At 39.1% G+C, this 14316-nt stretch overlaps 1 protein-coding gene across 1 annotated transcript; it reads right to left on the reverse strand.

The window, feature by feature from the left end:
* Positions 1-9424: 9424 nt before the first annotated feature.
* LOC105061068 (protein TIC 20-v, chloroplastic-like) lies at positions 9425-10378 on the reverse strand. The gene is given in 2 exon segments (XM_010945012.4): positions 9425-10327; positions 10330-10378. Coding segments are annotated over 2 exon segments (618 nt in total). The 5' UTR covers positions 10364-10378; the 3' UTR covers positions 9425-9743.
* Between the last annotated feature and the right edge of the window lie 3938 nt (positions 10379-14316).

A 14316-nucleotide genomic window follows, 5' to 3' on the forward strand; every position in this document is an offset into this window, starting at 1 on the left:
ATGGAAACTTTTCCATTATAATTGCAAAAAGATTATTATCTTTTTGAAAATGGGCTGTGCAGATATATTAACCTATTTTCAGATGAAAAATTTTTGGTGCATCGTGGCCCATGAGCAATATAAAAAAATCTGATATAGAGCACACTATTTTATTTGATTGATCCACGTAGCCAGTGCTTTCTAACGTGCATTTAATACCTACAGTTTTATTTTTTTGTTTAAAATTTTGAACGACGAAAATGATCCTATTTTTTAAAAAAAATTATGACATTTTATGTTCATATTATGACATCCTAAATGTAGGAAGTCATAATTTGATAATTTGACGTAGGATGTCATAATATACCGTAGGATGTCATAATATATCATAGGATGTCATAATTTTTTTTCAAAAAGCAGTGGTATTTTCATCATTCAAAATTTCAAACGAAAAAGCGAAACTGCAGATATTAAATGCGCATTAGAAAGTGATTGGACAAAAATATTTCTTCCATATGATGACATTCTAGGCTATATTATGACATCCTGTATGTACGATGTCATAATTTAAAGCAGGATTCATAATTTTTTTCAAAAAAGAAAGATATTTTCGTCATTCAAAAATTTAAACGAAAAAGTGAAACTACAGACATTACATATGTGTTGAAAAATGATAGCTATATGAATCAATCAAATAAGATGGTGCACTTTACGTCGGATTTTCTATACCACCTGTGGTGCACAAAAAATTTTTTCAGACAGCTTTTTTATTGGTTTGAAGGCCCCATCAAGTTATTGCAACAATAAGTATCATCAAGCAGATTCATAATGAAAGCTTCTCCAGTGGTTATAAAAAAAGCAGCCACCGTTGGTTCTGAGCTCTTTTCGTATTGTCACTGATCCTTTCTTGTCGCTTTCCCTAATTGCAACCAATGCTCTTAGACCAAGCCCTTGCTGGCCAATTTATATTATAAGCTTTTGTTGCTGAAAGATCACAATTCTTGAGCTTATTTGGATCTCCTTGGAACCAGTAAACTCAAGATAGATTGGAAATTAACAAATTCCAAAGTAAATTTCTCCGTATCAAATATAATTGGACATGGACTTTCCCATCAAATGACATAAGTGTTAATATTTTTAGAGATAAACTCAAAATTTTTCTTTTCTCCAAAATTATTAAAAAAAATTATAATTTTAATCCCATGTTGGAAAGGAACAAATATATCTGTATTTTTATGACTTCTTTTGTTGCCACTTTTAGTTAGACCTTGAATAGAACTAGATTTTATACCACACGCATACGGCGTGCATACCAACATGATGTGGCATACACTTGTATTTTAAATGGTCGCCTCCTTTCATGGTTAAATAGTCAAATGACCGTTGTCCTGGCTAGACTTATTCCATTCGATTGGTTGCTTCCCTTCATGCTCAATCGATCAAATAATCATTTATTAGCTTTTTCTTGCAGTCAATAAAAGGCCATATTCCGAGAACTATCTTTTGAAAACTCTATTTTCTAGTATTTTCAGAAGGATTGCTGGTCATCTCTATGATCACAATTCAAGAGAAGGTACCCTGATCGTATTTGGAGACATAATTTCTTGTGACACCAACACGAACGTCAGAAATTTGCCTTAGAATGTTATCGGTAAATCACATGGAAAGAAGTTTCGAAATCCAACTATGTTAGACCTGATACTGGTCATAATGTTTCTAAACTTAGTTGATATACTGATAATCTTAGTAAGATTTATTAGATTGCTCTAAAAAGTCTTTAGATATCTTAAAAGTACTATTTTTTATTTTCTTAGACTTGCTGGGTATCTAGCTATATTTGATGGTACAATTATGTTAATTAAATTTCTGACTCATTTGATGTTAAATTTACCTCTAACTATGTACTCCTTGATATGAGTGCTGTTCTTGAAAATTAATCAAACAAACCATATTAGTCAGAAGTACAATGGAAGCCAAACTTAGTATTCTTGATTTGATCCACTCTAAAGCCGAATGGCTTAAAGATCTTTTGTTAGAAATTTCTTTTGATTTTATCTCCTATTCCTCCTATTTCGATCTATTGCGAGTCTAGAGTTGCAATTGATTTTTACAAAAAAAATACTCATAAATTCTAGGATAAATTATGTTTCTAGTCCTTGAACTACGTTGAATTTTCTTAAAAGATCCCTAAACTTTAAAAATTTAAAGTTTCGTTTATGTCCTTTCTGAACTATTTTAATACGGTCCTTTCTCTAGATTCCGACAATTTTCTCTTATTGAAAATTCTAACTGGCGATAACTGGTGCTTACATGACAAAAAAAATTTGATGAAGATGATGTAGCATATGAATGATGATATGGTATAATAAATAAAAAAATTTATTTTATTGACATGGCACAGATGATGACATTGCATACATCGTGAAATTTTTTCTAAAAGTATCCAATCACCGAGTGACACGCCAACACCCATACATGGCATATATGATGTAACACATGGATGATGACATGGCATCTATTGCAAATTTTTTTTGAAAGTGTCTAATTACCAAGTGACACGTCAGCACCCATAGATGATGTGGCATAGATGACATGGTACATAAGGGATGATGTGGTATGCTCTGTGAATTTCTTTCTGAAAGTATCCAATCACCAAGTGATATATCAACATCCATATACCACGTCATCACCCATGCCACATCATCACCATATACTATAAATTATATTTTTCATCCTTTAAGTTTCACAAATATTCTTATATAGTTTTTGTACTTAAAAAAACTCTAATTAAGTCCTTTAATTTTCAAGTATGATTTAGTTTAATCTTTCTAGTATGGTGGAAGAGAAGGTGATAATTCTGATATAGGATGAGTCATTGGATGTATTTAAAAAGTCAAAAATGACAGCAATATTCAAAACAGAAAGACTGGATCCAGATCTGGAGATGGTCTCAAAGCATATCAGGTTTGGAGATTTAAAGACCGCTATTGTGAACATATCAATGACAATAGAAAATATGTGGGTCCGGTGTTCTCATTTTTGCCGTTGCTGAGCTTGTTACTATAACCAAATTTCTCTTTGAAAAAGAATAGATCAGTAATTGTAGATTATGCAACTAAGGATCACGAACGCTTACTCCGACTGGAGTAGCATAGACAAGCCAAAAGAATAAATAAATCAAAAATAGAAATTATTTTCTTTTTCTTTTGTTTATCCTCTTTTTTTTTATTCTTCTTAGGTTCAGATCAAATTTTTTATGTTTGCCTTGTACATATTTATGTCTACTATATATGAATGATAGGGTGTTATATAGAGTCATGATGATGTAGATTTTTTTCTTGTATATATTTATATTTATTGTGATACATGATAGGAGGAAAAAGAAGATGGATAAAGAGTACGATTGAAGATGGAGGAGAACTGACAATATAATAAAATATTAGATTATAACCCCATGGGATGCGAGGCTCGAGGGGAAGAAAAACCAATCGGAACCTACAAAACCCTCCTTTCCCACATATCTCTGAAAAAGATAATGAAATGAAAAGAAAAAGAAGCAAAAAAAAAAAATCATCTATATGAGGAAAGATCTTACCCTTAAATTTTTTCTGCTTTTCCACTATTTTGTTAGTTTTTCCTATGTTTTCTCCTTTTTTTTCTCTATTTTTTCTGTCCCCAGAAGTCCCAACCGGATGGGAGGCTTGGAACAACCAAATAGGGAAGCTTAGACGATGGCTGGGATTTTGTGTTGGGTATTTTTTATTTTTTAATCTTTTTTAGAGATCTATGAAAATCAAAGCACCTGAGGGAGATAGGAGGGGAAGGCCGACACTGGTGATAATGGGAAGGAAGAAAAAAGACCAACTGAAATCTAAAAAATCCTCCTGATCTTTATGCTCTCCTTTCTTCCTTGCCCTCCTCCTCTCTCTCTCCTTTGCCAACGGCCTCTCCGTCACCCTCCGCCTCCCCGTTGTCTTCGCTGGTCACCGTGATGCCCCCATCCATGCCCTTACTCTTGTGTTCTATTAGAGAAAGAAAGAATTTTATTTTTTTCATTTCACATCAAAGAATAGGCCAAAAATAATACAAACCCACGTGTCATTAAACTCCTTAGCCACAGCTCGAGGCGTGCAATTACTGTCCTCAAGGATAATTCCAGCATAAATGGCTATCCTGCAGGATTCAACGGGCTTTTCCTCTTGCAAAGAGAAGCAGGAATCAGCAAAGACTTAACTCTATAACCTAGCACAAAGAAACTTTTAGAGTGGAAGGAATAAGGCTCCAGGCTTATTTTTAAAAAGAGCCAAAGGGTTGATATTTACAGGGAAAAAGAGATCGATCAAGAAAAGAGAATCAATAGCTAATAATTGACCATCGAATGCCAACGGTTTATTAGCCATTGAAAACCAACTAACGACGCAATTCACATTGAATTGCAAATCAAGTAAATTGAAAGCCAACAAATTAAAATACTGAGAATTCAAAAGCGATAGGCTGGCAGGTGTATATATATATATATATATATATATATATATATATATATATATTAGATTACCAATATAATTTTTTCTATTTTTAGTTTATGTATTATCTCTTTATATTAGTTTTAACCATCGAGATCATATTAGTTTAAATTAAATTATATTTTAAAATTAGGGCACCTAATTTGAGATTTTTTAAATTATATAGCAATGACTGATGTCCTAATTAGGAGACCTATTCCTACTCAAGTGGAGCAAATGCCTGAGATCTTTAGTTGTATAGTCCATAATTATTGATTTATTCTTTTTTGAAGAGAAACTTGATAGCAACAATGAGCTCGACAATAGTAAAGTTAAGAATGCTGATCCCACATACTCTTCTATTATTACCGCTATGTTCACAATGATGATTTTCGAATATCCGAATTTGATCTACTTCAAGACCATCTCCGAATCTGGATGCAACCCCTTTGTTTGGAATAATGCTACCATTTTTCACTTTTATAAATGCATCCAATAACTTATCCCACATCAGAATCATCACCTTCTCTATCACCATACTGGAAATGTTAAACTAAATCACACTTGAAAAATTAAAGGATCTAATTAGAGATTTTTGAAAGTACAAGGACCATATAAGAACATTTATGAAACTTAGAGAATGAAAATATAATTTATAGTATATGGGTGATGATGTGATATTGGTGATGATGTGGTATATGGATATTGACGTGTCACTTGGTGATTGAACACTTTTAGAAAAAATTCATAGCACATGCCACATCATTGCCCATGTGCTATGTCATCTATGCCACATCATTTATGGGTGCTGACGTGTCATTCGATAATTTGATACTTTCAAAAAAATTCCACACTAGATGCCATAACATCGTCCATGTGCCACATCACCTATGAGTTCTAATGTGTCACTCGATGATGGGACACTTTCAAAAAAAAATTCATATTAGATGCCATGTCATCACTCATGTGCCACATCATCTATGCTACATCTCCATGAGTGTTGATATGTCATTTGGTGATTGGACACTTGCAAAAAAAAACTCTATAGTGGATGCCACGTTATCATCCATATCATATCAGCAAAATAAAAATTTTTATCCGTTATACCACGTTATCACTCATATGCCACGTCATTTTATGCCAGATATTTTTTGCCATATAAGTATCGACTATTGCTTGCTGAGCTTTGGTAAGAGAAAGTGGTCGGAATATTCAAAAAAAGATTATATTAAAATAGTTCAAAAAAGTACATGGACTAAACTTCAACTTTTTATAGTTTAGAGATCTATGAAAATCTGACTTAGTTTAAGGATCAGAAACATAATTTATCCAAAATTCTAAAATAAGCAAACATATAAAAAGTGAGAAAAAAATCTATGAGAAAATAAGAAATCCATGGTATTATTTTATTATCTTATGTAAAAACTGATAATAATCTTACCGATTATCTTACTAAAGACTTAAATACGACTAAGATTCTAGACTCATCAAAGAGAAATGAGACTTAGCTTATAATAGACCTTTCAGCAGTGAAAATTCAACATTTGTGATAGGAGACCCCTAAAAAGAGGAACAATATAGTAATAACAAGCTATTTAGTTGGTTAAGAAACACATATTACTATATATCTATAGAAGTCTTCACTTGACTCCATTCCTACGGTGATTTATGCTCCTATATAGATGTTAAGGAAGAACAAAGCTCTGATGAGATCCGAAGAGGTATTATCAAGATGTGACTTTATACATATTCCAAGATTATATCAGAGCTTCCGTATACGACCACGATCGGGGACATAAGCAAATCCTAGGTGCTTTTACGAATAATAAGATATATACGCATGGCCAATAAATACACAACCCCACAACAGATTTATCTGTACTATTACGTGGTAGTTGAAGTTTGGGTTAAAGAAGCATAGTTCAAGATCTGATTCATTCCGATTTCTTCAGATGAAAATTATCTACACTAAGTAAGATTAATGCATCTCATCCATTGTATAGTATAAATACTCAACAATAAATTTTTAATTATTTTGATTTTAAAATAATAATATTTATTTATTTTAAAATTTTAAATTTTGGAGAGAATTGTTAGAGTTTTGGAGAGAAAACTCAAAACTTTCTCCAAAGTCATCTAAAGACTTTGTTATAATGTTAGTCTCACATTAAAAAGAGACCAATATATCTTTGTGTTTATATAATTATTTCTCACCCATGTTTGGTTGGGCCTTGAAGGAAAATGAATTTTGCTCTTGAGAAAGTCTTTGTGCACGGGATGCAGTGTAATAAAATTGATGTAGAGTGCACCATCCAATTATATTGAAGCATGTAGCTATCGCTTTGCAACGCATATTTAATGCCTGCAGTTCTGTTTTTTCGTTTAAAATTTTGAATGATAAAAATATTCTTTCTATTTTGAAAAAATTATGACATCCTGTGATCATATTATGACATCCTGCGGTCAAATTATGTTTTTCTATACATAGAAAGTCATAATTTTTTTCAAAAATCATAAAGAAGAAAAGATATTTTTATCATTAAAAAATTTTAGAATTTTTCAATGACGAAAATGCTCATCTCCTATAATATCCTATGGCCAAATTATAAACATGAAGTCATAATTTGACCGTAGGATGTCATAATATGACCACAGGATATCGTAATTTTATAAAAAAAGAGATATTTTCATCATTCAAAATTTTAAATGAAGAAATGAAATTACAGACATTAAATGTGCATTAGAAAGCGGTAGCTACATGATCCAATCAGATGGGGCGATGCATTTTTTCTACACCGCATGCGGTGTACAAAGAATTTTCTTTGCACCACACATGCGTGTGCTGGCCTGGCCCAATGCAATGCATGCACATGATGGTATGATAAATTTTATTTTTTTCTTTTATCATATTTTATTTATCTTTTTATTTTTATCAAATTTTAAATGGTCATTTTTCTTTGTGTTGAAATGACTGCTTTCTTGACCAGACATATTCCATTTGATTGATTGCTTCTCTTCGAGGTTTACTGATGAAATGATTGTTTACTGATGTCTATAAAAAGCTATGAGTTCCGACCTCTGAGGTATCTGAAAATCAGTGATATCTCTTTCTCTGAAAGTTCTGTCTTCTGTAAACTCTCCTTCTCCTCTAGTATTTTTATCACTTTTTCTTTTTCCTTTATTTGCTGAGCTCCAAGAGATGGTATCCCTGTCATATCTTGAAGTAGAATTTTTGATCATCGGATAGTCTTAGGATAATGCCTAACATATTTCCAGATCTTTTTTTCTTTTGCTTCTTAAATCAATGGACCAATCCAACCAAATTTTAGGTATGTCAATCTTTTGATCTTATCTTGTATAGTACCAGTTGAATAAATCTTAAACTCCTTTTCACGTGAGTCACCAATAACAGTAAGAAGGAAAATCATGAATCCTGCTCCCAAGATGTCTGTGCCAAGCATTTTGCAGGAGTAAGGTATGGAAGTGCCTTCCATGCAAAGTAGCATATAGAGCAATGGTGGCGGCGGCTTCGACTACCTAAAGTTCTTGGAGAAGACCACAAAGAACAATGAAATGACTCATGTATACTTAGTCAAATACCCATTGGGATCCATACAAGTAAATGTGGCACGATATCATATGAGCCATAAAGTTGTCTCTGAGCAACTAGTAACTACAAGCACTTTTGCTCCAGTGCCCTTTAATGTCTGTAGTATTTATTATGTCCGTTTTATAACAGTCTTTCACTTGCATTAGGGGAAAAGTTGGTATTTAATTTGTCAACCAGGTTGACCAGTTAAGTGATTTAGTAATTGTAATTTCCCTTGGATTAAGAGAGCCAATAATCGCCCAACTAGTGTTGTAGATCCACCATTCCTTCATCATGCGATACAAAAATTTGAGATTTTAAAGATCAGCTTCCTCTTACGTACTCTCTCTTTTCTCCCTTGTTTCCTTTTCCCCTACAAGAACTCGTCAGACAACCCCAACCTGCCACCAGGTGGTCTAGGAGTGCAAGAGGAGCACTTTTGTGGTAATGTGCCTTGAGTGAACCGAATCACATATCGAAGAGGTTTTTGATAGTGGTGAAGGATTAAAAGAAACTAAATCAATCAAAGCTGGTGAAGGATTTAACCAGTATCTTTCACCATATCATAGCTGGTGCCAACTTAATTCAAAGTTTAAATCCTATTCTGAAGTTTCAGACAGCATTAAAAAGATCAGCATGCTGCAGCATCTCCTTAAAAGAATATCTCGATATCATCAAATAGGCCATAAACAGAGATGCCTAATATGACCAAAAGAATCTTTATTAAGAACTCAAAATAAGATTAAAATAACTAATAGATTTACCCCTTTTATGTCTTTTTAAGGAAGAAAAAAAAATTGGAGAAATTTAATTCTTTTATTAAGGGAGGATACAATCCCTTCACATAAATTGTCAACTCCTCCATCAGAATGAGCGAGCCAAAAAGACTAGGCCTCTCCCATGATACATCTTCTTATAACATTGAACTACAGGAGCTTGATAGAATACGGTTTACCAACTTGATATGCCAATCCATTCAAGAATTTTATTTTAGAAAGTGGTCAAATTCAGAAGCCAAAAGTGAAGATCCTATATTATCAAGAAGCTGTTAAATTTTCTCCCATCTTGCATAACCTACTCCCTGCTATTTCTCAGTCATACTAACTTGAGATTTTGCGAAGCCCAAAAGAATTAGCTTGCTATGAATAGGGAAAGTGTGAAACGAACTTGCACTAAAAGGCATTCGAAATTAACACATAGGCTTCAAGCTCTAGGAACTGAAACAAGAAATGGCATCTAAGAACAAGAAACTAGCAACCATTATATATGCTGCACACCTCATCCAAGCAAAAGACAAATGCCAAGCCCTGAAATTTTCACTTCTATTAGTAAGGGGAAGAGGTTTCCCCAACGGTTACGAACAAAAGAAGTGAATTTTTAATTTAGAGTATGAAATCCATGAACCACCAGCGCAGAACTAACAGTACCATAATCCAACCCACTTCCCAACTCCACCCAATCTCTACCCCAAGAGCAACATTTTTTTTCAGTGTTCATTTTTAAGCTTAATCAACAGGCACAAACCAATTCCCCTCCTTCGAGTTTCAAACCACCATCAAGAGCTAACCCAGATCACTAATTAGAGGATCCCCAGAAAAAAGAGAAGAAAAATGTTAAAAAGATCGAAACTTTCCTAAGGTGAAGGGGTAGAACAGAGCAGAGGAGCGGCAAACTCACATGACCTGGCGCTCGGCAGCCTCGGCGACGATGGGCAGCCTGGGGATCTGGCCCAGGAGGCAGGAAGTCGATCCATATACCAAGGAGATGAGGAGGAAGAAGAAGATGGTGCTGTCGACGCTCTGGAGGAGATCCAGGGCGAGCCCTTGGCGTGGATTAAAGGTGCGCTCGAGGAGGTCGGGGAAGATGAGGAGGACGTCGAGGACGATGGCCTGCATGGTGTTGAAGCGGACGTAGCGGCTGAAGGAGGAGGGGTTCCGGACGATGGCGAAGTAGAGGGTGAGGAAGAGGAGGAAGCCATTGAGGGGGGAGGAGCGGAAGAGGCGGATGGCGGGGAGGAGCGGCTGGAGGAGGACCTGCAAGGCCGGAAACTGGGCAAGGACGTAGCGGCCGTACTGTACGCCGTCGAGGAAGGGGTAGAGGTAGCATGCGGCGGCGAGGATGCGATCAGGGGGGTCGGCGCCGGAGCCGCTGTTCTTGGCCCGGGCGACGATGGCGGGGCGCGGACCGCGGCGGAGGAGGGCGTGGGGGTGGGGGAAGGGGAGGGTTTTAGGGGAGAAGGAGAAGGAAGGGGGAGAGGGCGGAGAAGGGAGAAGGAGAGGAGAGAAAAAGCCATGGCTGCGCGCGCTCTCTCTCTCTCTCTCACCCGCCGTATAAATGGTAAATTTTATACTAGAGGATATGGGTGGAACCGGGGAAGGATTTTTTTTTTTCTAGGGATTGGGACTGAAGGCCAGAATGAATGCCACGCTCACGCACTCCTCGTGCGGAATAGAGGTCGCAGCGGGTCCTTTATGGCCTAGCTCGATCAATTTTCATATTTATTTTATCAAAAAAAAATTATTCAAATCCATTCAATACCTATTCCGAACGCACGTCTCTCTCTCTCTCTCTCTCTATATATATATATATATATATATATATTATTGTCAATCTCCTCATCGATTGTTCGTCGAAAACGAGCATCTGCAAAATGAAGTCCGTACTGATCGGAGTTATCTCTGATGAAATCCTCTGATGCTTAAGTTAGAGGGAGAGACTGGGCAACAGTAATGTTGGTGCAGAATTTCGCCGAAGTCAGAGTTGCTGGAGTCGAGAAGACCATGGCCGCCGCCGAAACCTGCAAGGGAAGTCTAAACCGAAATTGGAGGTGCTCCGACAAAATCCTCCGACGTTCAAGTCAGTACTCTGCTTCAACAGAAATGGAGTGCTCAAGCAAAAATTTTGGCAGAGTTTCGAGATAGAGTTTTGGAGCTCAGAAAAGGAACGTATCTAGGGATCCTTATTTATAGACGGAGAGCGTAACTGACTGATAGCGACATCTGTAACCGTCTGGTAGTGGGCCGTTCAGAGCCGTGCGGAGTTTGTTACGGAGAGTAGTGGCATCAGAGGTCGTTCAGGGCCACGTGGAGCTTGTTGCGGAGAGTGGAGTGGTGTCCATTATCGTGACTTGCCAGGGAGTGGTGGAGCTGCGTGAAATTCGTTGCAGAGAGTGGAGCAGGGTGGCGGTTCTTGTCGTGGCTTGTCCGAAAGTGGTGGAGCCACGTGGAATCCATTGCAGCGAGTGGAGCAAGGTAGTGGCCCTTATTGTGGCTTGCCAGAGAGCTTGGACCGTCGGCTAAAGCTCGACTGGGATGCCTGATGGAGCAGAATGGCCCTTTACATCATCGTTCTAGGAGAGGCTCGGATGTTCCGAGGTCGCTGATGAATCTACTGTTGTCGGATGCTTCGGGCGCTGACATCTCAGACGGGAGTCACCTGTTGTAGGAGCTCGGACGAAGATTTTCTCTTGGCGAAGTCCGGGAAAGTCCGATCGCTAGAGAAGTCCGTCTGGAATTTATTTGATGTGGAAGCTCATCCGAAGGTCGTCCATCGGGGAAGTCCGATTTTATGGGAAGCCTGGTAGGAGGTCGGCCGGCGATGGACTTCGGATAGCGCTGGGGAGGCTCGGCAGACTTCGGAGGCAATCGGCTATCGCGGGGACCCAGCTGCTGGAGCTTGTCCGGAATCCATCCGTCGGAGAAGTAGCTCGACTGAAGTCTACCTGTAATAGAAGTTCGGAGGAAATTCGTTTACAGTAGAGGCTTGAATGGAATTTGCTTACAGTAGATGTCTGGGATAGACAGCCTGCTGTAGGAGTTCGGAGTAGACCGTTCGTAGTAGAAGTTTGGCTCTCGCGGAAGCTCGATTGGGATCCGGAAGGCGGTCGACCATCGTGGAAACTTGAATGGAGTCTGGTTACCGTAGAAATCTCACTATCGGGGAAGCTCGAATGCAGACGAAGTCCGGAAGAAGTTCGAAAAATAGTTGGTTGCTGTAGAGGGTCGGCTAATAGTAGGGCCCAGAGGACCTTTGGAGTGGCCCAGTGGATGAGTGCAGAAGTTCATTGTCGGAGAAGTCCGGACGGTCGAGGGGGTTCGGAGAGACGCCACACCTAAGGTCGGGAGATGGAAGAGCCCTGGAAGGATTGGTCTTGTCCAAACTTCGACCGGGGGTATTTTATACCCAACACCAGTCCCCCTACTTCCGAGTTCGGGTTCCGAATGAAGGAAGTACAGAGAAATTCTCTCGATCGAAGCTGCTCTCCTCGATTTCCGTGCTCGATGGTTATCAGATATTTTGACGTTCGGCACGCTGGTACTGGAGCCTTTTCGAAAAAAAATTCTTCTTTTCGGAATTTCTGCCGGAGCGCAGTCCTAGGTACGGTGCTATAATGGTTTTACTAATTGTCGGCCACCTCGAGCCGCTTGCCACGGTGAGTGGGCCATGCGGCAGTTACGGACTGGTCTGAGGAGTCCTGCAGTCATTATTGCATCGGACCCCATCACCTATTTAAACCTGCCTCCCCCCTTCGGGGATCTCACTTTGCGCAGGAGTTTCTTCGGTCTTTCCTTCCTGGCCTTAGGCGTCTGTTGAGTTGTCCTCATCTCTGTATTCCCGTATCCCTCAAGCCAGCTTGGGTTAGCCCCAAAACTTTTCCTGCTTCCGCGGCCCCGTTTATAGACTGTGCTGGTCTTCCTTCGTTGCAGATATGGGCGTGGACGCAGCTCAGATGTTAGCCCAGAGTCTGAAAGCCCACGAGCGGGAAGGTGCTGCAACTTCCGGGTTAGCGAAGAAGGTGAGGGTAGAAGAGACAGATCCGGCCGTGTTTCGCCTTAAGCGCCCAAAGCCCGCGCTTATGGCACATCTTCGACCGCGAGTGCTTCCCGGTGTGTGTCATCGTGAGGGGAAACCTGACCTCAGGAAGAAGGTCATGCCCGTCGTCATTGTGAGGGGGAACCTGACCTCAGAAAGAAGGTCATGCCTGCCGTCATCGTGAGGCAGCGGAAACCATGGCACAGAAAAGGTGGCGTCTACATGTACTTTGAAGATAATGCTGGAGTAATTGCTGATCCGAAAAGGGAGACTGGAAGAAGAAGCTAGTTACTTAAAGTAATTCTCGACGATGGTCAGAGCTGGGAGTTCGAAGTCTGACGAAGCCGAGCCTCTTTAGAGCTGTTTGTGTTGTTTTTTTTTTTCTTAAAGGCTTTGTAACGTGCACTTCGCTAATGAAATGAAAAGAAAATTTTTTGTTACCTCGTCCCTTCTTTTCTCTTCTTCTTTTTTTTTTTTGGCCTTCAAGGCTTTGAAATGTATACTCCACCAATGAGATGAAAATGAAATTGTTTATTATCTCACCCATTCTGGTATTAACCAGTTGTTTACCGGACTTCTTTTGTCTTTTGTCGTGTTTGATGTCGACGCTGTTTGAGGGTTCCTGATTGTTGCTGTGTCGATTCGCCCTTAAGGACTGGAGATTTTTGCCAAGGATATTTTCTCTCGTCGAGACGAAGTCCCTGGTGCCTTTGATGTAGTTCATTTTTCACCTATTGCCGGTGTAGTTCGTCGCTTTTTCTTCTCGTATCTCCTTTTCTTCTATGTTCGAGTGAGGGTCTTCCCTCTGTTCTTGACGGGATCGCGAGAGTGTAGAGGAGTCGTTGAGGAAGCTTTCCTCCTTGTTGATCAATCGGGTCTTTGTTTATGTCAGGACGAGGTCCTCCCCTTGTTCCTGATAATCGATTTCAGCTTGTGTTAGGATGAGGTTCTCCTCCTGTTCCTAACAAGGCTGTAGGGGCACATAAGGACCGTTGTGAGGGCCTCTCCCCCCATCCGGTCTTTAAAAAATCGGACCTTCGATTTTGCTCATGTTAGGACAAGGTTCTCCTCCTGTTCCTAACAAGGCTATGGGGGCACATAAGGGTCATTGTAAGGGTCTCTCCTCCCATCCGATCTTTAGAAAATCGGACCTTCGACTTTGCTCATATTAGGACGAGGTTCTTCTCCTGTTCCTAACAAGACTGTGGGGGCACATAAGGACCGTTGTAAGAGCCTCTCCCCCTATCCGATCTTTCGAAAATCGGACTTTCAACTTTGCTCATGTTAGGACGAGGTTCTCTTCCTATTCCTAACAAGGCTGTGGGGGCACATAAGGGCCGTTATAAGGGCCTCTCCTCCTATCCGATCTTTAAGAAATCGGGCCTTCGACTTGGCTCATGTTAGGATGAGGTTCTCCTTCTATTCCTAATAAGG

This window comes from Elaeis guineensis, chromosome 1 (genome assembly GCF_000442705.2).
Source record: "Elaeis guineensis isolate ETL-2024a chromosome 1, EG11, whole genome shotgun sequence".
Lineage (NCBI taxonomy): Eukaryota > Viridiplantae > Streptophyta > Magnoliopsida > Arecales > Arecaceae > Elaeis > Elaeis guineensis.